At 42.3% G+C, this 27941-nt stretch overlaps 1 protein-coding gene across 1 annotated transcript in view; it reads left to right on the top strand.

Moving 5' to 3' along the window:
• cog4 (component of oligomeric golgi complex 4) overlaps positions 1-23610 on the top strand; it is a 64322-nt gene extending 40712 nt beyond the window's left edge. The window contains exons 11-19 of the mRNA XM_041191555.1: positions 402-568; positions 9711-9876; positions 10741-10803; positions 11501-11617; positions 13798-13890; positions 14793-14876; positions 16894-16995; positions 18380-18508; positions 22390-23610. Coding sequence (XP_041047489.1) covers positions 402-568; positions 9711-9876; positions 10741-10803; positions 11501-11617; positions 13798-13890; positions 14793-14876; positions 16894-16995; positions 18380-18508; positions 22390-22524 — 1056 coding nt within the window. The 3' untranslated portion in view covers positions 22525-23610. The remainder of the gene's footprint in view (positions 1-401; positions 569-9710; positions 9877-10740; positions 10804-11500; positions 11618-13797; positions 13891-14792; positions 14877-16893; positions 16996-18379; positions 18509-22389) is intronic.
• Positions 23611-27941: the final 4331 nt, after the last annotated feature.

Raw genomic sequence — 27941 nt, 5'->3', positions numbered from 1 at the left:
ATATTGTAAAAAAAAATTAACTGATTCACTATTGTGCTTTATGGAGGAAAATCTACCATCCTTATCAGGTCTGGCCTGTATGTGACTCTAGCTCTGCACAAATGAGGTTGACACCCCCCCCCCCCCCCACCCCCCCCCACCCCGGTGATCAGATACCTCAGAGCAACAACTTAGATTTATACAGCATCTTGAATTAGTGAGCTTCAGGTAAGATAAAGCTGATGCAGAGCATGAGTGGAGGTGCCTGAAGGTGTGGATGCTTTAAAAAGCATGTTTGGAGGAGGCTGTTAAAATGGGCAATAAATTACTGATACAATTTGGGATTTTCTCGGTTTGTATGGCTGAGCTATTCATTAAATAATCTTGCTGAGGCATTTAAAGGTTGCAATGTTTGATTACAGGCTGTTGCGATGGATGTCTGTGAGAAGGGCCAGTTGACATCCAGCATGGTGGATGACGTGTTTTTCATTGTGAAGAAGTGCATTGGTCGTGCTCTGGCGAGCTCAAACATTGACTGCCTGTGTGCCATGATCAACCATTCCACCACTGTACTGGAGTCAGATTTCAGGTAATCTAGGCAATGACACTGTGCGTGCTCCTCGTCACGAATGTTAACATGTTCCTGTAGCTATTGCAACCCCTAAGGTATGTCAATCTGTTCTATTCCCTCATCCTTTTTAGTAGTGAGATTAATAACTTATTCTGCTTGATAGTGCATAGTGTAAAGTCTAAATGTGTACCTTCAAAATAAAATGTTACTCGACCACCCACAAGCACTGAACCTCCTGTACTTCAGATTGAAATAGTAAATTCTGGAAACACTCAGCAGGTCAGGCAGCATCTGTGGAGACAGGAAGGGAGGGTTAATTTCTCAAGGTGATGACTTTCATGGGTTCTGACAGAATGTTGTTGACTTGAAACATTAACTCAACTTTCTCTCTCCACAGAGGCTGCCTGATCTGCTGAGTGGTTCCAGCATATTCTGATTTCATGTCTGATTTCTAGCACCTTCCATTTGTGGAAGCTGTAACAATGCAACATTGGGCTATTTAACTATTAATACCTGCTGAAAATAGCATCTCTGAGCTATGTGCTAGATGTGCTGCATATTCCCTTTTCAGAGATATGCTGCAACTTAGAAGTGCGGCTTTCTTTGAATTTGACCTTTCCTGATCCTCTCGGAGGAGCTCTTTTGAGATTGATAATTGATGCTTTGGGGAATTGAGCCCATGTTTTCCACCTACTATAATGTTATGTGTTGGCCCGTTGCAGCTGCAATATTCCAGTAATCCTCAATGTATTGTTTTTTCTATTTGCTGACTGCCACACAGCTAACAGGAACCCTCAGGATCCACATGGTACATTTGTACAGCTTATACTGTATTCTTTATGATCTAACTTCACCCTCATATATTACAAGCTATATATATCAAACTAATAGCTATGTTACAAATGTTGAGGTTGACAAGGTTATTCTATTTGGGGACTGTCTCTTTAAATTTAAGATAAAAATGGAAGGGGTCATGTGACCTGTTCTGAAGTCTGCCTGACAGTAAGTCTGGGTGGTTTGATTGTTAGCGATCAAAGAAAGGCTTATGTTGTATTACTGGGAGGAAGGTACAAGATATTTATGCTTGGAGACAATGGCAGCAGTCTGTGTGTTAACAGTGGAGACCAAGAGTCTCCAAAGTCCCAGGAAAGTGTTGAGAATGTCAGGTTGTAAACAGTTATGTTAGAGAGTTCGACTCTCAAGGATAGCTACTTAGCATTTCTACCTGGATACAAGACCTATTTGATTCACTGACTATGGGGTGGATTCAGAGGAAGCCATTGTAAAGATTAAGTTACACGCTTTCCTAGAATATCACTGATTATCAGAGTGTTTTGAGTCTGCCTGGGTTCAGGAGAGAGAGAGAGCAGCTAGAAACCAAAACATTTCTGTGGTTCGCTGCACAGGAGTGTGGGTGGGAGCTCATGGCTCGGATTGGAAAGACCAAATTCATGGGTTAAAACAAGGCTGGAAGAGTTGCCTAGCTTGGGCTAAAGGGAGAGTCTCTGGGAAAAGAAAACCACAATGTGGAAGATTTATCTAAGATTGCAAATTACCAGGCTGAGAAAAGAAAAGAACAGAAATAAATTCTGAGAAGCTAAGAATCACTTTGGATTGATTTTGGGAAAGTGTCTACCATAAAAGACAGTGTAAAGTATACCTTTGAAGTGTGTTTTTTTGGTTAGGCTAAGAATATGAATAGGAGTGGGGGGTGTGGGGGGGATGTTATTCTGTTCTGTGGTTTAAAATATAAGTTGCCTACAAAGATGGTGTTTAATTAAAAGTCTTTTAGTCATTTGTTACAGTAAATGTCTTAAAACGTGAAAACTTGCTGTGTCATCCTTTCTAGCTATTAACTGGAAATTTGAATTTCTTTTTTAAAATTATTGGCCTCTATGGACATTGTAACAGTGAACACTCTGCAAAACCTATATAATGCACCTCTTGAATAAAGAATAGTGTCATAAAATCAGAAGTTTCCTAGAACAATCCCCACTCTCCGTTGTGTTATCTGCTTTCAGCTAGGACTAGAGTGCAGTTGCCCTCAGCAGTCCTAAACTAGGGAGCACAAATCAGCCAGATTGAGTGTTGCCTTTTGACATCTGCTGGAGAGTGAGTATATGTAAAGGTCAGGCAAGGAATGGGTTAGCTCTGATGTTCTTCACAATGGAATAACCTGGCACTAAGATAGATATGGAGAACTGCAAACATCTTGTAATCCTTACTACGAGCATAAGGACACACTATAAGAAATGAGGGGAGAAAATTGAAAGGAGATGGGATAAACACCTCATGATCCATCTCTTTAAGGCTACTGAATATTGTTTTCTCTTGCTGAGGAATGTCTGTACCTTAGGTGACCACCGACGAAGTCATTTCAAATCCCAGCTCTGCTCTATGGCTAAAGACCAAATAGTTTTTAGTGTGGGAAGAACTGTAAGTCATTTGCTAACAGTGACAATACAGGAGGAATCTATGGATCAGTATCAGTGAGGTACAGGAGAAATCTAAGGGTCAGTAGGAGGGAGGTGGTGGCATAGTGGTAATGTCACTGGACCAGTAATCAGGCGGCCCAGGCTAATGCTCTTAGAAGGTTAATACTAACTGAATTTAAATTCAATTAATAAATCTGGAATTAAAAACTTGTCTCAGTAATGGTGACCATGAAACCATTGTCATTTGTTGTAACAACGCATTTAGTTTACTAATGTCTTTTAGGAAAGGAAATCTGCCGTCCTTAATTTGTATGGCCTACAGTTAACTCCAGACCCATAGCAATGTGGTTGACTCTTAAAGTTCTCTGCAGCTGAGAGTGAGAGTCTGTGATCTCTACCTGTTGCCAGGGTTCTAGACATCTGCTCAGGGCTGGAGAGGAACTTGCAGTGGGAGGGGTAAGATCCAGTTGTTGTGGTCCAGTAGGTACCAACAACAGAGGTAGAACTAGGAAAGAGATCCTGCTGAGGGAGTATGTGCAGCTAGGGGCTAAACTAAAAAGCAGAGCCTCAAGGGTAATAATCTCTGGATTATTACCTGAGCCATGAGCAAATTGGCATGGGATAAATAAGATTAGAGAGATGAATGTGTGGCTCAAAAGATTTTTGTGGGAGAAATGAGTTTCTATTCATGGGGCACCAGCACTGAGGAGAGTGTGAGCTGTACTGTTGGGTCAACCTGCACCTGAATAGTACTGGGACTGTTGTTCTGGTGAATTGTATAACTAAGGCGGTAGAGAGAGCTTTAAACTAAATAGTGGGGGAATGGATCATGTGAGAGGAAATATGGTAAAGGGAAATAACAAAGTAAGAGAGCAGGGCAGCAATTTGGGTAATGAGCTCCAGAGTGTGACAATAAGGGACAGGACATATAATTGTAAGAGTGCATCACTAGATAAGGCCAGAGATTGCAAAGATGGTGAAAAAAAAGACCCTGTACCTAAATGCACACAGTATTTGTAACAAAAAGGATGAATTGTTAGCACAGATAGAGATAAATATGTATGACCTTATAGTATTACAGAGACGTGGCTGAAAGGTGACCAAGGTTGGGACCTGAATGTTGAAGGGTATTTGACATATCGGAAGGACAGGAAGCTAGGATAAGGTGGTGGGGAAGCTCTGTTAATTAAGGATGACATTAGTTCAGTATTGAGAGGTGACTGTAATTTGAAAGACCAAGATGTAGAATTAGTTGGGTATAGATAAGAAACAGTAAAGGTAAGAGGTCACTTCTGGGAGTAGTTTATAGGCCCCCTAAAAGTAGCAACACTGTGTAGGACAGAGCATACAGGAGGAAATAAATAGGGTGTGTAAGAAAGATGCAGTAATAATCATAGGTGACTTTAATCTGTATGTAGATTGAGCAATTCAAATTGGCAAAGGTAGCCTGGAAAATGAGTTCATAAGGGTATTTTCGGGACAATTTCTTAGAGCAGTACGTTCTAGAGCCAACCAGGGAGCAGGCTATCCTAGACCTGGTAATGTGCAATGAATAGGATTAATCAATAACATCATGGTAAAGGAGCATCTAGGTAACAGCGTTCACAACATGATAGAACTTGATGTTCAGTTTGAAAGGGGGAAGTGTCGGTCCATGACTAGTGTTTTAAACCTAAGTAAAGGTAACTATGAGGGTATGACGGCAAAGCTGGCTAAGGTGAACTGGGAAACTAGTTTAAAATATAGGACAGTAGAGTTCCAGTGGCAGATTTTTAAGGAGATATTTAATAACTCAGCAAATATTTATCCTGGTGAAAAAGAAAACTCTGAGAAAGATGCATCATCCGTGGCTAAATAAGAAAGTTAAGGGTAGTATTAAGTTGAAAGAAACACTGTACAAATCTGCAAAGGATTAGACAGGTTTTAAGAACCAGCAAAGAATGAATAAAAAGATAATGCAGAGGCAGAGTATGAGAGAAAGCTAGCTGGTCATATGAAAATAGATGGTGACAGTTTCTACAAATATTTAAATAGGAAAAGAGTAACTAAGGCTATTGTGTTTGTCCTCTAGAGAGAGAGTCTGGGGAATTGATAATGGAAAACAAAGAAATGGTGGAGGCATTGAACAGGTATTTTGTGTCTGTCTTCAAGGTAGAAGACTTAATTAAGAGCTGCTAGGGTTGGATGAACTTAAAACAATCACGATTGCCAGGGAAAAGGTGCTAGGAAACTATTAGACCTAGAGGCTGACAAGTCCCCAGGACTGGATGCCCTGCATCCTAGGGTCTTATAAGAAGATAACCAATGCATCTACGAGATAGTAGATGCATTGGTTATCTTCCAAAATTCCTTAGATTCAGGAATGGATTGGAAAATTGCTAATGTAACACCTTTGTTCAAGAAAGGAGGGAGGCAGAAAGCAGGAAACTATAGACTGGTTAGCCTAACATCTGTCATAGGGAAAGTGCTGGAATCCATTATTAAGGAGGGTATAGCAATTTACTTAGAAAATCACAATGTGATCAGGCAGAGCCAACATTTCTTTAAGAAAGGGAAATAGTGTTTAACTAATCCATTAAAGTTTTTTGACAAAGTAACATTCAAGGTGGATAAAGGGGAACCGGTAGATGTGATGTACTTAGATTTCCAAAAGGCGTTTGATAGGGTCTCACATCAAAGGTTACTACACAAGATAAGAGCACAGGGCTTAGGGGATAACATATTAGCATGGATAAAGGATTGATTAGCTAACAGGAAGCAGAGTGTAGGAATAAATGGGTCTTTTTTGGATTGACAAGCTGTAATTAGTTGAGTGCCACCAGGATCAATGCTAATCAACTTTTTACAATCTATATCAATAGGTGAAGGAACTGAATGTATGGAGCTAAATTTGCTGATGACACCAAGAAAGGTCGGAAAGTAAGTTATCAAGAGGAGGTAGAGAGTCTGCAAAGGGATATAGACAGGTTAAGTGAGTGGGCAAAAAATTGGCAGATGGAGTTAATGTGGGTAAATGTGAACTTCTTCACTTTGGTAGGAAGAATAAAATAACAGTATTCTATTTAAATGGAGTGATTGCAGTAATCGGTGGTACAGAGGGATCTGGGTGTCCTGGTACATGAATCACAAAATTAGTATGCAGATACAGCAAGCGATTAGAAAGGCAAATGGAATGTTGGCACTTATTGCAAGAGGAATGGAATATAAAAGTAGGGAAGTTTTACAGCAGCTGTACAAGGAGTTGGTGAGATCACATCTGGAGTAGTGTGCACAGTTTTGGTCTCTTAATTTGAAAAAAGAAATAACTGCTTCAGAGCAGGTTCACTCAACTCATTCCTGGGATGAAGGGATTATCTTATGAAGAAAGGTTGAACAGGTTAGGCCAATACTCATGGTAGTTTAGAAGAATGAGAGGTGATCTTATTGAGACATATCAGATTTTGAGGGGACTTAGTGGGTGAATACCCAGAGGATGTTTCTACTTGTGGGGGAAACTCAAACTTGGGGACATAGTTTAAGAATAAGAGGTCTGCCTTTTAAGACAGGGATGAAGAGAATTTTTTTCTCTTAGAGGGTCATTAGTGTGTGGAATTCTTTTCCCCAGAAGGTAGTGGAGGCTGAGTCTTTAAATTTAATCAAGGCTGAGTTAGATAGATTTTCGATAGACAAGGGAGTCAAGGGTTATGAGGGGCAGACAGAAAAATGGAGCTGAGACCACAGCCAGATCAGCCATGATCATATTGAATGGCGAAGCAGGCTCGAAGGGCCAAATGGCTTACTCCTGTCCTAAGTCCCATGTTCCTATGTTCATATGTAAATGCCTTCTGAAATGGCCTAGCAAGTCTCTCATTGTAGCAAGCTGCTACAAAGTCTAAAAGGAATGAAACCAGATGGACCAACCGGCATCGCCCTAAAACCAGAAATCACAACTGCAAACCTAACCCTGTTGACCTTGCAATGTCCTCCTTAGTAACATGTGGGAGCTTGTGCCAAAAGCAACAGCCTGACCTAGTCATACTCACCGAATCATACAATGACTGAGGTACCGTCATCACCATCCCTGGGTATGTCCTGTTCCACCAGCAGGACAGATCCACCAGAGGTGGCGGCACAGTGGTATACAGTCAGGAGGGAGTTGCTCTGGGAGTCCTCGACATTGACTCCAGATTCCATAAAGTCTCATGGCATCAAGTCAAACGTGGGCAAGGAAACCTCATGCTGATTACCATTGCCTTGGCTGATGAACACCACTTAGAGGAAGCACTGAGTGTGGCAAGGGCATAGAATGTACTATGGGTGTGGACTCAGTGTCTATCACCAAGAGTGGCTCAGTAGTTCCACTACTGACCGGGCTGGTCAAGTCCTAAAGCACATAGCTGCTAGATTGGGACTGCGGCAATTGATGAGGGAATAAATAAGAGGGAAAAATCTACTTGACCTCGTCCTTACCAATCTACCTGTCATGGATGTATTTGTCCATAACAGTATTGTTAGGAGTAACCACCGCACAGTCCTTGTGGTGACGAAGTCCCGCCTTCACATTGAGGATACCCACAATCGTGTTGTGTGGCACTACCACCATGTTAATTGGGATAGATTTCAAACTGGTCTAGCAACTTAAAACTGAGCATCCACGAGGTGCTGGGGCCATCAGCATCAGCAGAATTATATTCAACCACAATTTGTAACCTCATGGCCTGGCATATTCCCCACTGTACCATTACCATCAAGTCGTGGATCAACCCTGGTTCAACGAAGAGTGCAAGAGGGCATGCCAGGAGCCACACGAGGCATACCTACAAATGGGGTGCCAAATTGGTGAAGCTACAGCACAGGACTACTTCTGTGCCAAACAGGGGAGGTGGCATACAATAAATGGAGCTATGTGATTGCACAGCCAAAGGATCAGATCCAAGCTCTGCAGTCTTGCCACATCTAGTTGTGAATGGTGGTGGACAATTTAACTGGAGGAGGAGGCTCCACAAATAACCCATCTTCAATGACGAGGGAGCCCAGCACATTAGTGCAAAAGACAAGGTTGAAGCATTTGCAACCATCTTCAGCTAGAAGTGCCAAGCGGATGATCCATCTTGGCCTTCTTCGGAGGATCCCAGTATCACAGCTGCCAGTCTTCAGCCAATTCGATTCACTCTACGTGATATCAAGGAACAACTGAAGGCATTGGATACTGTAAAGGCTATGGGCCCTGACAACATTCTGGCAATAGTACTGGATTATTGTGCTCCAGAACTAGCCGTGTCCCTAGTCTAGCTGTTCCATTACAGATATAACACTCGCATCTACCCAGCAATGTGCAAATTGCCCAGGTATGTCCTGTCCACAGAAAGCAGGACAAATCCAACCCATCCAGTTACTGCCCCATCCGTCTATTCTCAATAATGAGCAAAATAATAGAAGGTGTTGTAGACAGTGCTCCATGCAGCACTTACTGAAGCTCAGTTTGGTTTCTGCTAGGGCCACTCCACCCCTCACTTCATTACAGCCTTGGTCCAAACATGGACAAAAGAGCTGAACTCCAGAGGTGAGCTGAGAGTGACTAGCCTTGACATCAAGACAGCATTTGACCAAGTGTAGCATCAAGGAACCCTAGCAAAACTGGAGTCAAAGGGAATTAGGGGGAAAGCTCTCTTCTGGTTGGAGTCGTACCTAGCACAAAAGAAGTTGGTTGTGGTTGTTGGAGGCTAATCATCTCAGTCCAAGATATCACTGTGAGAGTTCCTCAGGGTAGTGTACTGGGCCCAACCATGTTCAGCTGCTTCAACAATTCATCATCTTAAGATCAGAAGTGGGGATGTTCATTGATGGTTACAAAGTGTTCAATACCATTTGCAACTACCCAGCTACTGAAGCAGTCCATATCCATATGCAGAAAGACCTGGACAACATTTAGGCTTGGGCTTATAAATGGAAAGTAATATCTGTGCCACACAAGTGCCAGGCAATGATCTTCCTTCTTAATAGCAGAGTGGGTGCACCTATGCCACATGGACTGCTGCAATTCAAGTAGATGGCTAGCCACCAACTTATCAAGGGCAATTAGGGATTGGTAATAAATTGGCAGTGATGCCCACATCTTATGAGTGAATTCAGAAAAAAATGTCAGTGATGGCACAGGAGGAATCTCTGGGTCAATGATGGTACAGGATGAATCTGTGGTCTTTGATGATACAGGAGGAATCTATGGGTCAGTGATGGTACAGGAGGAATCTATGGTCTCTGATGGTACAGGAGGAATCTAGGGGTCAATGATGGTACAGTTGGAATCAATGGGTCAGTGATGGTACAGGAGGAATCTATGGGTCTCTGATGGTACAGGAGGAATCTATGGGTCAGTGATGGTACAGGAGGAATCTATGGGTCTCTGATGGTACAGAATGAATCTATGGGTCAGTGATGGTACAGGAGGAATCTCTGGGTCAGTGATGGTACAGGAGGAATCTCTGGATCTGTGATGGTACAGGAGGAATCTATAGGTAAGGAATAAGAAGAATGTGTCAGCCACAAATAGCTGTTTACAACAGAGTTTTGTCTCTTGCTTAGGGGTAAAACCTGGCATGAGGTCCTGGCAGTCCATAGCTCACTCATTTACTTTGAGTTCATAGCCAGCCTTTACGTCTGTTGCATTGGTGAATGTATAAAGTCACGTAACAGATTCTCTTGCAGTAAAGCGTTTTGAGCTGTTTCTATCTGTTTCTGTTGTTCAGGGAGGTGCTTTATAACAAGCTGCGGATGGGATTCCCTGCCACGACCTTTCAGGACATACAACGTGGTGTAACCAGTGCTGTGAATATCATGCAATCCAGCCTGCAGCAGGGCAAATTTGACACCAAGGGAATTGAAAGCACAGATGAAGCCAAGCAATCCTTTTTGGTATGTGTTCTATATATGCTTCCCTCTACTTGGGAAGCTGTTTGCCTGTTGTGTAATGTCTCCCTCACCTGCCAGCAGGCTGCCATTGAGAAATCATCCTGTAGAGCATCACTGGTTTGGTTCCACATCCTTGCAAAGCATCACTCGCCAACAGGGATGACCTTTTTAGATGTGGATTTTGTGCTGAGCTTAGGAATTAATCATTTTTCACTTTGCACACCCCATCCAAGCATGAGGTGCCTCTAAACTCTAGTTGTTACCAGACACCATTGTCACAAGCTTTGTGAAAGTTCATTGTAGTTGCTAAACAATGGCTTGACATTGGCCAGGACCCTACACCTTTTCAGGGTTGCCGACTTCCCCCCTTCACAGGCTTGTGATTGTGTTTAGGTGGCTAGAGCAGATCACTTTCCCTTCAGACACCCTGTGTTGGCATGGAGTACTCCTTGGTCAGGTATAACATAATTACCTGTAGAGTAAAGCTCACTCTGCTCTTCCCTGCCTTAACAATGTGGCTTGTACCTAATCTCTGTACATTCAACTGGACCAGTGTAACATCCCTTCTCCACTTATTCACCCTAATGTAACTGCTGGTTTGGTGCAGTTTTGTGCTGTGGGTGCATATTATATTGAGGCTTGCTGAACTTATTTTATATTGGACTTCCAAAGATCTGGGCTTGGTTTGTGCCCACGGTTGAACCTCCATTGTCTTACCCAGCAACAGCCAGTCCCAGAAATGAGCTTTCTGAACTCTTATCATAAGCCTGATTACAGACTCTCTCATTATTTGATGGGTGTTGTGTATCTGTCCTACTCATTGTGCTAATTTGCTTATGTGCTGTTAAACTCTCTTGTTTCATTTAGGTGACTCTGAATAATGTGGAAATGTGCAGTGAAAATCTTCTGACGTTGAAAAAGACCTTGGAGGTATGAGAATATCCAATTCCAAGGACAGACATTTGCTACAGGATTAATGTTTTTTGATTTTTCTCCACTCATGGAAGGACCAGATAGCTGTTAAGGTACAGTCCTGGGGCAATACACCAGTATCTGACCTGAATGGCCCTTCATTACATAGTCAGCTTTATCATTGTGCGTTTAAGATGTTTCAAGACTTATCTGTGATGTTGCTCGATCTGTCACCAGCCAGCAACTGCACACTTGCTGATGGTCACTACCCTGCACTCGTATTGAGGATTGAAGCCAAGTTGATAACTGTTTTCTTGCTGCACAATTACTATTTATCCCCTTGTATTTACAATTACTCTCTAAGGGTACAGTACTCAGTTATACATGTCTGCTATTTGAGAATGGGGGTGTGCAGCAGCTGTAGTGTTTGAAGGCTGCACTCTAGTTTTGAAGGCAATAATGTCAAATCAAGCCTCAGCAGACTTTCAAATTCTGCTTCCTTCTCCCTCTTTCAATCCCTCTCCTGGCCAAATGAGCAAATCTCACTGGGCCACAGCATGGAAATGGTTTTGTTTTTTTGCCAGTTTTCTCCTCTCCCCATGAAGGTGCTGCTTCATACTTGGAACAGTGTCCCGGAAGTTCCAGTCTTTCACTGTGGTGGAAGCAGGATTGTAAACTGTAATTGTTGAATGAAGTGGTGTATGTTTCTCCACAGAGTGACTGTACAAAACTGTTCAGCCAAGGTCTGGGAGCAGAGCAGGCACAAGCAAAGATTGACAGCTGCCTGTCGGACTTGGCTGCCATATCCAACAAATTTAAGGATCTCCTGCAGGTGAGTTAGTCAGAATCAAGCTTTGGCTAATTTTGTTTTTTGATGAGTTAATTGCAGACCCCCAAAATTAATGCAAACCATTCAAGCTCAGTGCTTTCACATTTAGAAAAACTACCTGAAACAAACTGAATCAAAAATGTAACAGGTTTTGAACTTGCCCGTGTTTTACCTGGATATCAGGGCCATAGCTTTCTCTAGATTCTACGGGCTGAGGAACGTGTCCAGCTGTGACTTGATGGCACAGCAACTGCTTGGAATTGGAAAATATCAGCAACATTTCTTCTGGACGGAATGTGATCACTGAGTGACCAACACTAGAATCAGGGAGTGAGAGAGAGCAGTGATGATACTGACATCTCTTATGATATAGAATTATTATGCTATTTCTTCTAACCCATGACACTGACTAACTCAGAAAGAGCTGAATATCAGCCTGTCCAGCTCTCAATCTGGCAGCCCTCCCCCACGTACTTTGATTCAAATCCCACCACCTCAAAGAGACCCAGTTTAAAACCAGGATGAACCAGTACCCCACGCTAATAGGCTCAGCAGTTTATGTAGGTGAAACCTCTTGTTGCCGCAGGGACCAAAAGCAAATGAATTGCTGAATCCCTTAAACTGATATGGGTCCTGGGAGCATATAGCCAAGTCAGGACATCCAGAGTACCAATTACTGGCATTAATAGCAAACCAGCAACTTCACAAAATACCCACATTTAACCATTGCAAAATTTCAGCTTAAATGATCTGATTGAAGAATTTAAAATATTGGGTGGCTTTTACAAGTTAAGTCCCAGGAGAGCTGGTGCACCAGAGAGAGCCACTTCAATCGGCCTGACATATACTTAGCACACTTAGACATACTGCTAGGATGTAAGATATGGTGATGGGTTTCCCCATTGCAAGGGTTAAGTATAGAACACAAGAAACAACATCTCCCATACCTTCAAATTAGGAGTGATGTTGAGGGTGGATTCCCTTCCTTATCATTTAAAATGTGATTGAAGGGGAATGGAATAGTAAAATGTTGTCCACTAGGACATGAGCACAAAAATGGATTTTCTAAGAAATAACTTGCATTTATATAGCACCTTTCATGCCCTTGGGATGTCCCAAAGTGTTTCACAGCCGGTGACGTACTTTTAAATTGTCGTCACTATTCAGTACATGTCCCACTATTCAGTACATGTCCCACTATTCAGTACATGCCCCACTATTCAGTAAATGGCCCACTATTCACTACATGTCACAATTTTCAGGACATGCCACACTATATTGTACGTGTCATACTATTCAGTACATGTCACACTATTCAGCACTTGCTCCACTATTCTGTTCATGTCATACTAGTCAGTACATGTCACACTATTCAGTACATGTTGCAGTATGCTGTTCATGTCACATATTCAGCACATGCCACATTATTCTGTATGTGTCACATTATTCCGTACATGCCATACTATTCAGTGTATGTGACGGTCTTCACTACATGCCACACTATTCACTGCATGTCACACTACTCTGTATATGCTACACTATTCAGTGCATTGTCACACTATTCATTACATGTCACACTACTCAGTACATGTCATACTATTCAGTATATGTCACACAATTCAGTTCATGCCACACTATTCAGTAGATGCCACGATATTCAGTATAGGAAACACAGCAGCCATTTTACACCGAGCAAGTCCTACAAACAATGTTATAATGATCAGTTCATCTGTTTTATTTCATTATTGGTTTGAGGCATAAGGTATTAACCAGAACATATTCTTGAATAGTGCCAGGGGGTCTCTTAACTGGGAGGGCAGATGGGCCTTCAGTTTAACATCTCATCTGATAGGCAGTACCTCTGACAGTGTAACACTTCCTCAGTACTGCACTGAAATATCAGTCTAGATCATGTGCTCAGGCCTCGAGTGCAATTTGAATCCATGGCCTGCTGACTCTGAGGCGAGAGATTGCTACCACTGAGCCATGGCTGATATCACCAGTCACGTTACTGAGGGAGGTCTACATGGTCGGAAATGTAGTCCTTTGGATGAGATGTTGAACTGGGACTTTGTACAACACAGATTCCTTGCGCAGTTGAAAAGCCCAAACCAGAGTACGTTTGCTATTACAATGCCCAGTCTGTTTCTGATTACGTTAATAGTTTATGTTTTGTCTTACAGGAAGGTTTAGCAGAACTCAACACAACAGCTATCAAGCCGCAGATTAAGCCCTGGATAACTGGGTTCCTCTCCATCTCACACAACATTGAGGAGGTGAGAGCATTTAACGATATGCAAGCAAAAAGCAAGTTACTGAACATGATTACAGACATCTCCAACTTCAGAAATTTGCTCATGTCACTGCGTCTCGCAAATGCATACAGCCCTCAGAGTTAAAGTTACTTGATTTAGTATGGAGCACATCAGCGTTAAACCCTGTATTTCACTTTCCCAGAGCCCAGCTTACACATTTATGTATCCCACAGTCGCCCTGTATTGCCGCCCTGTCCCTAGTACATAGTCTACATCCCACCACGTATAAACCCAGTGTCTTACTGCCTTACAACAATGTCACTACTTACCTTATGTTAGATCTTCTGTTCACTGTAACATTTGCAATCTATACAACAGTGAAATATCTTTGTTATCCTTTCCACAGCTATACATCTAACATAACCACTGCTGTTAAAACCATAAACAAACCATCAGAACCTCTCCACCTTTTCCTCAGCCCAGATCACAGCATTAAAAACTCTTGGGTCATCGGGCACCTTTGGGCAATCAGCAAATCAACAGTTGAGTCATTGTTGCATCCAAAACGCAACCAAGAAACAGAAAATACCCGCAAACAGCATTGTTATTAACTGAGGTCCCAGCACATGAGATATGGATTTATATAACAGTAGCATCGAGATGCAATGGCCTAAAGGCCTCATCAATTGCAGACAAGCATTAAATCCAATAATAGACCAATACTAACCATCTTCTGATACTCTGTGTGTTCAGTGTAATTTGTAGTGGAAGCAATCTTAAAGTTCGTAAAACAGGCAAAGTAGTGATGCACAGACAATTGGCCCTAAATAATCATTTAACAAGGGAGCAAATTCCTGATGTGTTGTATCCCCAAGCTGTCCACTTGACATCTGTTTGCTTTACACTATTTTATTTTATTCCAGGAGGAGTTTAATGATTATGAAGCCAATGACCCCTGGGTCCAACAATTCATTCTCAACCTGGAGCAACTAATGACAGAATTCAAGGTGTGTGTGCAAGGTTTGCTTAAAGTCCATAAAGTTCCAATGAAATTGAGGTCCTGGGCAAGAAGTGCAGCTTCCCTAACCTCGGATCCTAAATTATAAACTGGCAGCAACAATGAGGAATCACATCATCTTTTAATTGTTCTTTTCCAAAATTTTCAAGGCGATGAAACTCTTTACTTCACACCCCGGTTTTCAGTTTTCCTGCAATTTTTAGCTCTGTAAAATGTCACCTAATGACTACACATTCAATTATGTTGCCATCTCTTTTCAACTTGAGCAGTTCTGGTACTAAGATCTTGGGCCATTATCTGTTTCTGTGTTTGAAATAATAGTGAGATAACTTTAGATGTTAACCAGCCGGCAGAGTGGAGTGCATGCACAAGTGAGAAGATGTGTCATAATAGTATTTTGTAATAGAAACCTCTCCGGAGTCTACTCTACTTATAATTTCAGAGGCCATTATTATTCATAATGGATTAGGTGTGATGAAAAAGTAAATGAAAGCCCCTCACCTTTCACCATCTAGTATTCTCCCTCAAAACTGGGTGTAGAGCAGCTCTCTGGTCTCATAACCACTCAGTTCTGTTCTTGAACTAAAGGAGTCCCACTTGGGTATGGAGATTGAAACTTGTGCAGTTTACCAGCAAACTGAATCCTTGGATTGAGTAGTGTCTGGAGCAGGCCTGTTTGCTCAATGGATCAAAGCACTCTGTAAGGTGTAACTGAGGCATATGGACAGGAGGTCCCGTTATGAAACAGCCCAGAGGAAAACTTTAAACGACTATCATAACCTATATTTTTTAAGTAGTATGTTTGAGTTGTACCTCTAAATTCAAGAATCAGACCACCAGTTCTTGAGAGGTTTTATATTAAACTAAAGGAAACACTTTATTAATTTACACAAGTTAAATATATACACATAGCTACAAATTACTACTATCATAACTTTTAACAAATTTCCAAACTAATCTCCATCAAGCCAACAGCAACCCATAGATTTTAACCAGACACTAGGCAAAGCATTTTCACCTTACAAATTCAAATTGAGGTTCCTCTCACTTTGATTCCTGTGGAGACAGTTGTAGGCTTACAGCTACTTTGATCTTACATTGCCTCTGCTCTGCCCACACAAAACTGCTGAAGTTATACCTAGCACAGCTTATTGAATGTAAATTCTCATTGTATCACCAGCCTCTTCTAACAATAAAACCCCTTTCATAGTACCAATTTTATTAGTAATATAAACATATTGCTTGGTCTCTGCTAGCTAGGTGTCAGATTTCACTCACCTTCTTGAATGATCTATTCAAAAATTGCAAATGCATTCTACCTCTCTTACATCTCAAAACCAGTATACATCACAGTACCCAGACTAGCTGGCTTTTATCCAATTAAGACACATCTACAGACTAACCCTCTATTTTTAAAAGAAAAATATTTTCCATTAATATCATATACATTAATAGCTTCATGACAGGTCCCAGGTTCAATTAGTGCTGTTAGCTGATCTCAGTGAGGGTAAAATTTAACTAGTTTCCAATTATGACTGTGTCCCATGACTCTCACTGGTCAGTGTATGTGTGTAGGCATCAAATAAGGACAGAGTCCAGTTTAACTGTGATGCCACCCACTGGTGAATCGCCTGATTACTGTCTTGGTCTCACTGGCCACATGGACCTGGCAGGATGACTAACAAGCGCTATAGAACTAGACCCCTGCAAGACTCGGCTCCTTGAGTAGCAAGGGGAAAAGGAGTGAAAATAAAGCTCCCTGTCCTGCTTGTGCAGTGCTCACTGAAACGCACATAAGACAATCAGATGCTCACTGCTTCTATTTCATTAGTTCTCAGAACACTGGCAAGGTAGAATTTATTGCCTATCACAGTGTTACTGGTGTTTTCTGTTTTTGTTTCAACTGTCCAGTATTTATGATTTGTTTTTTCATTCACTCTAGGTGTTGAGGGGGTGGAAGAGAACGTCCACTTGTTTCAATATGTGACTGTGTCTGTGTTCTTTAGGTTGGATTGTCCCAGGTGATCTATGATAACCTCACCAGTCTGATGACGAGCTTGATTGCGATTGAACTGGAGAAGGTGGTTCTCAAGTCGACATTCAGCCGGGTATGAGTGGAAAAGGTCACGAATACTTTAGCATTTCATACATGTCCTGAAACAAGCTGAACTGATGATTTATTGGGTGAAGGTGCCACTCGTGTGCTACTGAACTATGCAGATGGGTAAAAGGATTAAATTCTGAGGACAGGTTGCACAGATTAGGCTTGTATTCCATCGAGTGTAGAAGATTAAGAAGTGATCTAATTGAATGCTTAAAATGATTAGCAGATTTAATAGTTTCTCTTTATCTCAAGTGGGGGAGTCCAGACAAGGGGGAATCACCTTAAAGTTATTACTAGGCTATTAGAGGCGATGTCAGAAAGCACTTCTTCACACAAAGGCCACAGAAAATCTAGAACTCTATTTCCTCCAAAAATTATTGGGACTGAGTGTCAGTTGAAAAACAAAAGATTCCTGTTTATTGGAACCAAGGCAGTAATTGAGGTCGAGGGACAGACTAGCCAAGATCTGATTGAATGGCTCGAAGCTACTCTTGTTCCTAAGTTGGTATGATCGTAGGCTCAGTCCTTGGCTGTGCTATGTGAACTGACCTCACCTAGCTTGGCATTAGGTCACGTCAGCAACCCTGGGCTAGGCAGGGGAAAAACTGTCCAGGGTTCCTGATTCAATCAGTACCAAGAACCACAGACTGTATCTAGTATAGACAAGTAAAAGGCGGAAACTGCAAAAGTTGGGAGAGATATTCCATAGAAACTGCAAGTCATGGTAAGATGCTGAATGTACATACACGTTTTAGCTAAAGCTTCTATTTTTAAGTCATCTGAATAAACTGCAGTGATATTCCTTAGCACTTGGAAGCATATGAAAGGTCTTTGGCACAAATCACACTGCAAAATGAATCTCACCTTCCACTTTATTTAGGGTTCAGCTGTTTTCCTGAAGATGCTGAATCCACGCAGGGATCAGGGTGTTCTCCAGTAACCCCCTCTTCCCCACTCTCCCTCTTCTGAATCCTGATAGGAGCTAAGGTCACTGGATAGCAACCTGGATCTGGGATTATTTTCTCTTCCCCCCGATCTGTAGCCCAGGCACACTAAGGATAGACAATAACTCTACAGCTCTCAACTAAAAAGGGAGTAACTTATTCAGCACGGAGTAAGACTTTCATAGTTACACAGTTTAGCATCATGTCAGGCGATGCATTTGTCCACAAGGCTGTTGGATTAAAATAGGAGGAAGGGGCGGGGGTGGGGGTGGGGGCTGGAGAAACACTCAAAATACAAAATGGGTTTGAATGAGGTTTGTTTCTGCATTTATTTAAATTTTCTCACCTAGCCAGTGGGGATCTCCTATCTTCGTTAACATTCATTTGCCTCTTCAAAAACAGCTTTGCAGTATCTCCTCCTGACCTCCTTTGTTAACTTTTCAGCTTGGCGGGTTGCAGTTTGACAAGGAACTCCGATCGCTTATTGCGTACCTGACGTCAGTGATCACGTGGACCATTCGTGACAAGTTTGCTCGCCTCTCTCAGATGGCAACTATACTGAATCTGGAAAGGGTGAGTGCGTAGAGTAGGTTGAAGTAAAGAGAGTGGGAGGAGGCTTGTGGGGAGCATAAAGAAGGAAGACTTGTATTTATACAACTCCTTTCACAACCTGAGGACATCCCGAAGTGCTTTACAGCCAATGAAATACTTTTGAAGTATAGGCACTGTTGTAATGTAGTAAACCAGAATAGATTTGTTGGGTTGAGTGGCTTGATTTTGAACTGTAATTTTATGTAGCTCCTAAAACAGGAGGTGACAGGACATTTGTCTGTCAGAACAAACATTGGTTCTGCAGCCAGCATGTTTGAGAGAGGTCTGAATGATGTGTTTTGAAGCAACATACTATGTATGGACATAGCCTGGATAGTGAATGGTGGGGTCAGTGGGAGTTGGCGGCTGGGGGGCTCGTTGGCGGGGGTAAGAAGAGGATAGGCGGTGCGGGAGGAAGAGGGCCAAGATGGAAAAACAGCAGTTGAAGAGTAGACTCTTGAGGAGGTAAAACAGAAAATGCTGGAAAAGCTTAGCAGGTCTGGCAGCATCTGTGGAGAGGGAAACAGAGTTAATGTTTTGAGTTCCTATGACTTCTTCAGAGTTCTGAAGAAGGGTCATATGGACTCGAAACGTTAACTCTGTTTCTCTCTCCACAGATGCTGCCAGACCTGCCGAGTTTTTCCAGTATTTTCTGTTTTTATTTCAGATTTCCAGCATCTGCAGTATTTTGCTTTTTAAAAAGGCTCTTGAGGAGGTTTTCAGGGTAAGGGAGTCAGTAAGGTGGAGATGCTGAGTGAAACAGGGAGATTGAGGGTGGAGGTAAGATGGCTGAATGAGCAACTGCTGATAGTGGAGCACAGGAACAACTAATAGGGTGGTGTTTAAGGAATGGAGAGTGTACTCACGGGCGCAGGCTGGAGAATGTGAGATAGAGAGGGGTGAGATCACAGATGGATCTACAAGTAAATATTAGAATTTAAACAGGAAGGCTGATGAGAAAGTTGTCCAGAGAAGCATCCCCATGAAGAAGAAGAGGGATTTCAGTAACGGTAGAGGAGAAGTGAAGATGGAGGCAGAGTGTTGTAGAAGTGAAAGAGGAACCTTTGAAACAGGTTGATTATGAAGCTGCAGTTGAGATTGAACACAATAACCAGGGTTCCAGATCTCTGGGCTGAGCTTGTAGCAGGAAAGAAGATTGAGTCAATATCCACAGGAGCTGATGTGCACTTCTTTGGATTTTGTATCCTAAAGCTGGAGGAAGCTTTTAATAAAATAGACAATTACTAGAGATATGTAACAGTCACAAGATTGGTGGAGGAGGTAGTGAGGTAAAGCTAGATTGTTGGTGTACAGGTGAAAGGTGACCCTATGTATACAATGACCTCACCAAGGGCAGCTTGTAAATGGTGAGGAATAGATGGAACCCTTGAGATGTGGACATGGGAGGAGAAACCATTTGAGATAATGTAATAAAAACAGAAAACACTGGAAATACTCAGCAGGTCTGGTAGCATCCGCAGAGAGAGAAAATCAGAGTTAACATTTCAGGTCAACGACCCTTTGTCAGAACTGAAAGTGCTTGGAGATGGGACACTTTTTAAGTGTGCAAGGAAAGGGGTTTAATGGGAGGTGGTGGTTGGAGGGAAGAGCTATAAGTCCACTGACTCTCATAGCTACCTTGATTGAACTTGCTCACACCCCAGTTGTTGTCAGGGCTCTGTTCCATTCTCCCAGTTCCTCTCAGGGCTCTATTCAAATTTCCCAGTTCCTCTCAGGGCTCTGTTCCATTCTCCCAGTTCCTCTGCATTTGTTCTGACAATGCAATCTTCAGTAACAATTTTATCATATACATCCTCCTTTATCCCCAACCCAGGAATCCCCCACCACCATGGTTGACAGGGCCTATGACTGTGTCCGTTCCATTTCTGCACTTCCGCTTTCACACCTTTCCCTCGCTCGCAGAATCATAAAATGCTTCCCTTGTCCTCACCTTCGTCACATCCAGTGTGATAGCACCACCAAACACATCTTCCCCTCCCCTGCCAGCATTCCAAGGGGAATATTCCCTTCACGACAGCCTGGCCCATTCCTTATTCACCCCCAATACCGCGTCCCCTTCCAACAGCGGTACCACGAGGGATGCTACACCTGTCCTTTTTTCTCCTTGTTCCTCATCATCCAAGGTTCCATGCGCTCCTTCCAATGGAAACAGTGACTTACTTGTACTTCTTTCAATTTATTACACTGTATTTGCTACTTACAATGTGATCTCCTCCATCGGGGAGACTAAATACAGTTTGGGTGACCGCTATGTAGAACACCCCCATAGAGTCTGCAAGTGTGATCCCAAGCTTCCAGTCGCCTGTCACTTTAATCCTTTGCTCCACTTCCACTCTGACTTGTCTGTCCACAGCCTCTGACACTGTTCCGTTGAAGCTCAAGATTGAAACTTGAGAAACAGTACTCGATCTTTTAACTGGACACTTCACAGCCTTCTGGTCTCAACACTGAGTTCAACAATTTCAGATCATAACCTTTGCCCCCATTTTCTTTTGGACAGCAGCTATTGATAATTCTGCTTTTCACATTTACACCTCCTCTAGACCTATCTTTTGTTTCTTTACCTGTCCTATTACCATCTCCTTTTGCCTTGCACCATCCTCCCTTTTGTCATTTAATCTCTCCTCCTTTCACCCTATCACAACCTTCCCTTTTGTCCTTTCATCCACCTCTTTCTCTGCCTTTATTTAAAACGTGTTACATCTCTAAGTACTCTCTCTGATGGAGGGCCCCAACCTGAAACTTTAACTCTGCTCCCCTCTTCACAGATGTGCCTGACCTGCTGAGTATTTCCAGCATTTTCTGTTTTTGTTTCAGATTTCCAGCATCTGCAGTATTTTGAGTGATTGAGGAGGGTGGAGTGGATGAGTATTGGAGGGAATGGAGTGATTGAGGAGGACGAAGGGATTAGTGAGCGACAGTCACATCCCATAGGATGGTGACTGACCCATCCTTTACTGATGCTGTGGATGGGGCAGCAGCCTGACTGGGTGGCTTCAAACAAAATGGGGAGAAGCTAGCTACAAGGCAACACAGTGTGGTTCAGAGTCAAACTAAAGCAATGCACTGGTTGCAACAACACATTTGCTGTAGCTTTTGAGAGAAAATTGGGCAAGTCCCCTCCATCCAGAGAATATAATAAGTTCCCCTCCCATCAACAGCTGTTGACTTCCCAATTCATGGAACATATTGATCCTTCTAACGGTGCTGGTTGATCATGGATCAACTTGCTTCTTGGGGAGTCTCTATGGAAAATTTGTACTCTGGTTAACCTTGCATGAAACTTCTGAATTGTGTTGTTGTTACTCACATTCTAAACTAAATACCTGCTTTCTTTAACATTTCATTATTTGAATGAGCTGTGTTATGTCTCCTGTCAGTTTTTTTCTTCAATGAAAACACGTTTATCTACTGTACCTTCCTTCCAACTTAGCCTCTAAAGCCAGGGTTTCCTGCCACTCTTCCCTGAACTCTTTCTAATGTAACTATATGTTTCTGATGACCGAAACTGCTCATCATATTCCAGAATTGGTCATATCATTGGTGGGTACAGTGTCAGTATCATTTGCTTTGTTTTTTAATCCAATGCCCTCTTAATATCCTATATTGATAACTGTCTCACATTGATAACTATTCCGAGGTCTGATCCTCTCCCTGTTCAGCCTCTGCCACAGGAGATCCTTTCTGTTGATGGGCAAACATTTCCTGATACTTGTTTCCACGTGCTACTCTACCAGGTCAATATCCATCTCTCGGTGAATAATTCCGCAGTAAGGTACTTCAATCTCTATATAACGTGTGGGTTTGCAGCATATATCTCATATCACTTTCTGTTTCCGCAGGTCACTGAAATTTTAGATTACTGGGGACAGAACTCTGGGCCACTCACCTGGCGCCTTACGCCTGCAGAGGTGCGTCAGGTGCTCGCACTGCGGAATGATTTTCGTAGCGAGGACATCAAGAGGCTTCGCTTGTAGCATCTATGCTTGGGCACTCTTCAGCGAATCACTTGTTATCATTCCTCATGGGCAGCAAGATATTGACTTATGCATCTTCAGGCAGTGGGGCCTTGTCTAGCATTTGAAAACACTTCATTGACATGGTCTGCAGTGCAGTGGGAATGACGTTCATGCTTTTCTGCTGTTGTCCGCAAGGATTGATGTACATTAATTGACAGATAATCTGAACATATCCAGCATCAGTGCTTCTGGGACAGGTTCGGAACCATACAATATATTCACATCCTGCTCCTGGAATAAAGGTTATTACTTCATTACACTTAGACTGTGCTGTATAAGTTTATATTACAGATTATGAGGGGGAGGGAGGGATAAAGCATTTTATAGCCAATGAACCACTTGTGAAGTGCAACCATTGTATTGTAGGAAATCTGTTGAATTGTTCTGTGGATCCCTTTCTTTCCTCATTGGCTGTGGGATTTGACTGTTTTAATTTGCTGGAAAGTGAGACGAAGCAGCAGACTGTGATGGGGTTAATGCTATCCAGCAATAATTAAAGTCCTTTATCTTCCCTTGGGCCTACTGATTTGCATGCTCAGTTCTCTCTCTCTCTCCTGCGAGATTGGCTCAATTTGAATGTGAATCTACTGTTGGTTCATTCTTGTTGCAACAATACATTTGGAATGTTGCCATTTTGAGTGTTCATAAAATCACCTCTCTGGTACAGCCATCTCGAGAACATCTCCAAATTACTTCATTCTTCCCAAAAAATTCCTCATATTTACAAAATTACAATGATCTTTACTGTGACCTTGGGGCTCTGGAGCAGGAACTTTTTGGTATGGAGACAAACGAAAAGGGAAGATCCAAGGTGTGGAGGTATCCTATGGAGCAAATTGGTCATGGTGAAGAGTTTAAGTTTTTCTCCTTTCCCTACACTTTCACGTCGGAGAATTAGATGGAGATATATTGTGTTCAAGGTTTGTAAATTGCCTAAATTAGCTCAACTTTGGACCACAAAGATCGACTTAGATTTCTATAGTGCCTTTTGTGACTTTAAGTTGCCCTAAATACTTTACAACCAATAAAATACTTCAAAGTGCAGTCTCTGTTGTAATGTAGGAAACATGGCAGCTAATTTGCACACAGTAAAACAAATAACAATGGAAGAAATTACCAGATAACCTGCTTTTAGATGGTGGTTGAGGGGTAAATATTGGTCAGGACACAGAGAATGCTAGTGCTGTTCATTTACATCCACCTGAGAGGGCAAATGGAGCTTTGATTTAGTGTTCCATTTGAAAGGCGGCATTCCTAACAGTGCTGCACTCCCACAATACTGCAGTGTACTGTCAGCTTTGATTTTGTGCCCTAGTGTCTGGAGTGTACTGTGAACTCACCACATTCTGATGCCAAGGCGAGAGTTCTGTTCACTGAGCCACAGTTGACACATAACCTAATCCAAATTATATTACTTGTTATACCAGGAGATTGAATCATTGCAGTGAAGCACTGTGACATTGGGTGAGTTGCAGTTAATTCCTACATGTCAGAAACATCACAGACGAAGTCCAACACAGATGTATCAACTAACATTACTTCAATTAATATCATCTGTGATCACATATAGAACACTATTGCAATGTTATGCATTGAGCAGTGCCCAAAGTATATGGGTATATATTAAATGACAGTTTAAATTATTGCAGACACAAATGTAAAGCGTCTCAGTGTTAACTAGCATAAGAACAGAAAATGCTGGAAACACTCATCTGGTCAGGACGTAGCTGTGGAGTGAGGAACAGAGTTATTGTTTCAGGTTGATGACCATTTATCAGTTTATCATTGACCTGAACTATTGTGATGAGGCTGATAGGACTTGTCATTATCAAATTTGAACTCCACCTGCCATGGTGGGATTTGAACTCTTATGCCTGAGCATTAGCCTCTGGATTACTAGGCCAGTGACATTACCACTACTCCACCATCTCCCCAGTGTTTTTATTTATGTGCAGATTCCACAGCAACTTCAGGTGAGGGCAAATGAGCAGTTGAATATGGAAATTGATTAATTGCAGAATCACAGAATTGTTACAGTGTAGAAGGAGGCCATTTGGCCCATTGTGTCTGCACCGACAGAGATGCTCTGCTTTTCAGTTAGCTTTGTGAGAATAGCATCTTGCTGTCTGTGTGAAGTTCCTGTACTTTTACGATAGGTACAAAGTAAACTTACAACAGAAAGTTGTCAAGTCATTTGAATCTAAGTACTGTTTTTAACGATGAGCATTAATTACCTCTCTGGCACTGAAAATTAATTACTAAGGTGTGGTTTTTCATCAGGTTTTAGATTTTTTTGTCATTTCTCTCTCTCCAATTATTTATTTCTGTACTTGATTTGACATTAAATTCACCCACTCTAATTTGCTCTTTCTCAGTCCTTGTGCTGTTAATTTGATGATCCTTCTGTCTGGTTAAGGAGATAGACCAGTGCTTCCCAATACAACCCATTATAACGCTTGAGAAATTAACATGACCCCCAGATGCCAACTTGCCAACTAACTATTTTTCTTCCCAACTTTTTCTTCCTCCCTTCCTGCTGGGCATTGTATCAATTTATATTAGGGTGTATGTCATTTGCTTTTATCAATGCCTTGATTCCACATGAAAGACTTGTGCCCACTCACAATTTGTACACCCTGTGGGGTTAGGGTCACTTATGGAGCTACTGGCATGACCAGTTTAATTTCAGGGCTAGGGAATTCACTGCGAAATCTTACCGTAGTTCAGGCCACACACACTGATACCAATACAGCAAAGACAAAACAGTTTAATTTCCCCCAGATTTCCAGTTCAGGAACCGTACCTTTTAATTTAAATTTACATCCCTTGTCTTCCCTGCTTTCACCACAGACACTTGGCAACACAGGGTGCCTGAGACTTGGAGCTCATCACTAACGCCTCCATCAAACTGGCAGGTGAGGGACAGAAATCCAGGTCGATTCAATTTTCAATCTCCCATTTCTTGGTGAGTGTTTCTAATCAGTACCACTACTAGACAACCCAGCAAAGTTTGAGAGCTTAGACTGCTATGAATCTTGAAGTGAACTGCACCTCTGGCCTTCCCTCGGACCTGCCTGCAGAACAAAGTCTACGAGTTTATTTTAGAGTCCAATGGAGAGAGAGATCTCTACAGTTGTGTAGCAATTGGTATCCTGGGGAAATGAAAAATTTGATTTTATTATTTTCTACCCATCTAGTTTCTCGGCCTATTAACGATTTGCTCCTCCTTGTTTCTATATTAGAATGGTTTGTATATAATTATTTCTTGCGATCTCATTTGCTGTGTCTGTCACCCCAATTAAGGTTGCAAACCGCAGTTCGGCAACCCATGAGATGCATTCTTGTTTGGCCTGTACACCTAGGGGAGAATTTTTCCTATGGTGGGCGGGGGCCACAATCGGCTGTATGCCACCATTTTACGCAGGCAGGCCAATTAAGGTCTGTCCAGCATAATGCGCGGCCAGTAGCGCTCAGCACTACCTGTGCGGGCGGGGGAAGGAGGGAGAGTCAGGGCCTGTGCTCTTTCACGCATGTGCATGAAAGAGCGCAGCAATCTCCCTGAGGCACAGAGCTGCCTCAGAGAGATTGAATGGGTTACAGAACTTTTTAATAAATAAAGTTAAAATTTATTTAAACATGTCCCCTCATGTGAGTGTCACATGAGCTGGGACATGTTTATGAAGTTAGGAAAATTTAATTGTTTTATAAAACTTTCAGGAAACCTAATCTAACCTGTGGATAAGGGTTTGTGAAAAATGTGAAGGCCGCTTGGGCTTATCGCTTGCCCCCTCCCAACCTTAAGGTTGGATGGGCAGCATTCTTAACAAGCTTAATTACTTTGTTAATGGACTTAATAGGCCGTTGACAGTTCGACGGGTGCGCAGCCGCCTCTGGTGCCTGCCCGCCAAACAAAATATCGAAATGACGCACACTGACGTCAGGACACACGCCCGACGTCATCACGCGTCATTTTCCTCGTCAGTGTGTTGGGCCCACCCAACACGGCGACGGCAAAATTCTGCCCCTAGATTCCAGATGCCCTGTGGAGGGCACTCTGCCATTTCTATCTTAGGTTGGCCAAACTTAAAGTTGAAAAATCACCAGAGCTGGATGGGATGCATCCGAGGATAATGAGGGAAATATGGGTGGAAATTGCAGAGGCACTGGCCATAATCTTCTAATCCTCCGTAGGCAAACATTACACCCTTGTTCAAAAAGGGGTGTTAGGATAAACTCAGCAACTACAGGCCAGTCAATTTAACCTTGTAGGTGGAGATGCTTTTAGAAATTATGTTAAGAAACTTGCTGTTCCTACATAGTAACTTTTTGTAATTCATGGACCAGGACACCTAGATCCCTCTGTACCACACAGTTAAGAGTATTGCGTGCAGTTCTGGAATCCACATTATAGGAAGGATGTGATTGCACTTGAGAGAGTGCAGAGGAGATTTACCAAGACGTTGCCTGGGCTGGAGAGTTTTAGTTATGAGGAGAGATTGGATAGACTGGGGTTATTTTCCTTGGAGCAGAGGAGATTGAGGGGGGACATGATTGAGGTGTATAAAATTATGAGTGGCATAGAAAGGGTAGACTGGAAGGAATTTTTCCCCTTGTTGGAGGGATCAATAACCAGGGGGCATAGATTTAAGGTAAGGGGTAGGAGGTTTAGAGGGGATGTGAGGAAGAATTTTTTCACCCAGAGGCTGTTGGGAATCTGGAACTCACTGCCTGAATGGGTGGTAAGAGGCAGAAACTCTCATAACATTTAAGAAGTATTTGGATGTGCACTTGCCATGGCATACAAGTCTATGGGCCTAGTGCTGGAAAATGGATTAGAATATTTAGGTACTTGTTTGACTGGTGCAGACTCGATGGGCCGAACGGCCTTTTCTGTGCTGTAGACTTCTATGACATATATTCTATAATCTCTCTCTATTTAAATATACTGCTTTTCTATTCTTCCTGCCAAGTGAACAAGTACACATTTTCTCACATTATACTCCATCTGCCAAATATTTTGCATACTTAAACCTATCTATATCCCTTTGTAGACCTTTTATGTCCTCTTCACAACTTGCTTTCTGACCTTTGTGTCATCAGCAAATTTAGCAATCATACATTTGGTCCCTTCATTCAAGTTATTGATGTAGATTGTAAATAGTTGAGGCCACAGCACTGATCCCTGTGACACTCCACTAGTAACAGCTTGCCAACCTGAAAAAACTCTCTGCTTCTGTTAGCTAACCGATGCCCTTTCCACACTAATATATTACCCTTTACACCATGAGCTCTTACTTTGTGTAGATCAACAGGTGTTTGGTAAAATGTCACATAACAGCCTTGTCAGCAAAGATGAAGCCCATGGAGTAAAAGTG

The sequence above is a fragment of the Carcharodon carcharias genome, chromosome 7, assembly GCF_017639515.1.
Source record: "Carcharodon carcharias isolate sCarCar2 chromosome 7, sCarCar2.pri, whole genome shotgun sequence".
Lineage (NCBI taxonomy): Eukaryota > Metazoa > Chordata > Chondrichthyes > Lamniformes > Lamnidae > Carcharodon > Carcharodon carcharias.
This window is presented reverse-complemented; position numbering and strand designations above follow the sequence as displayed.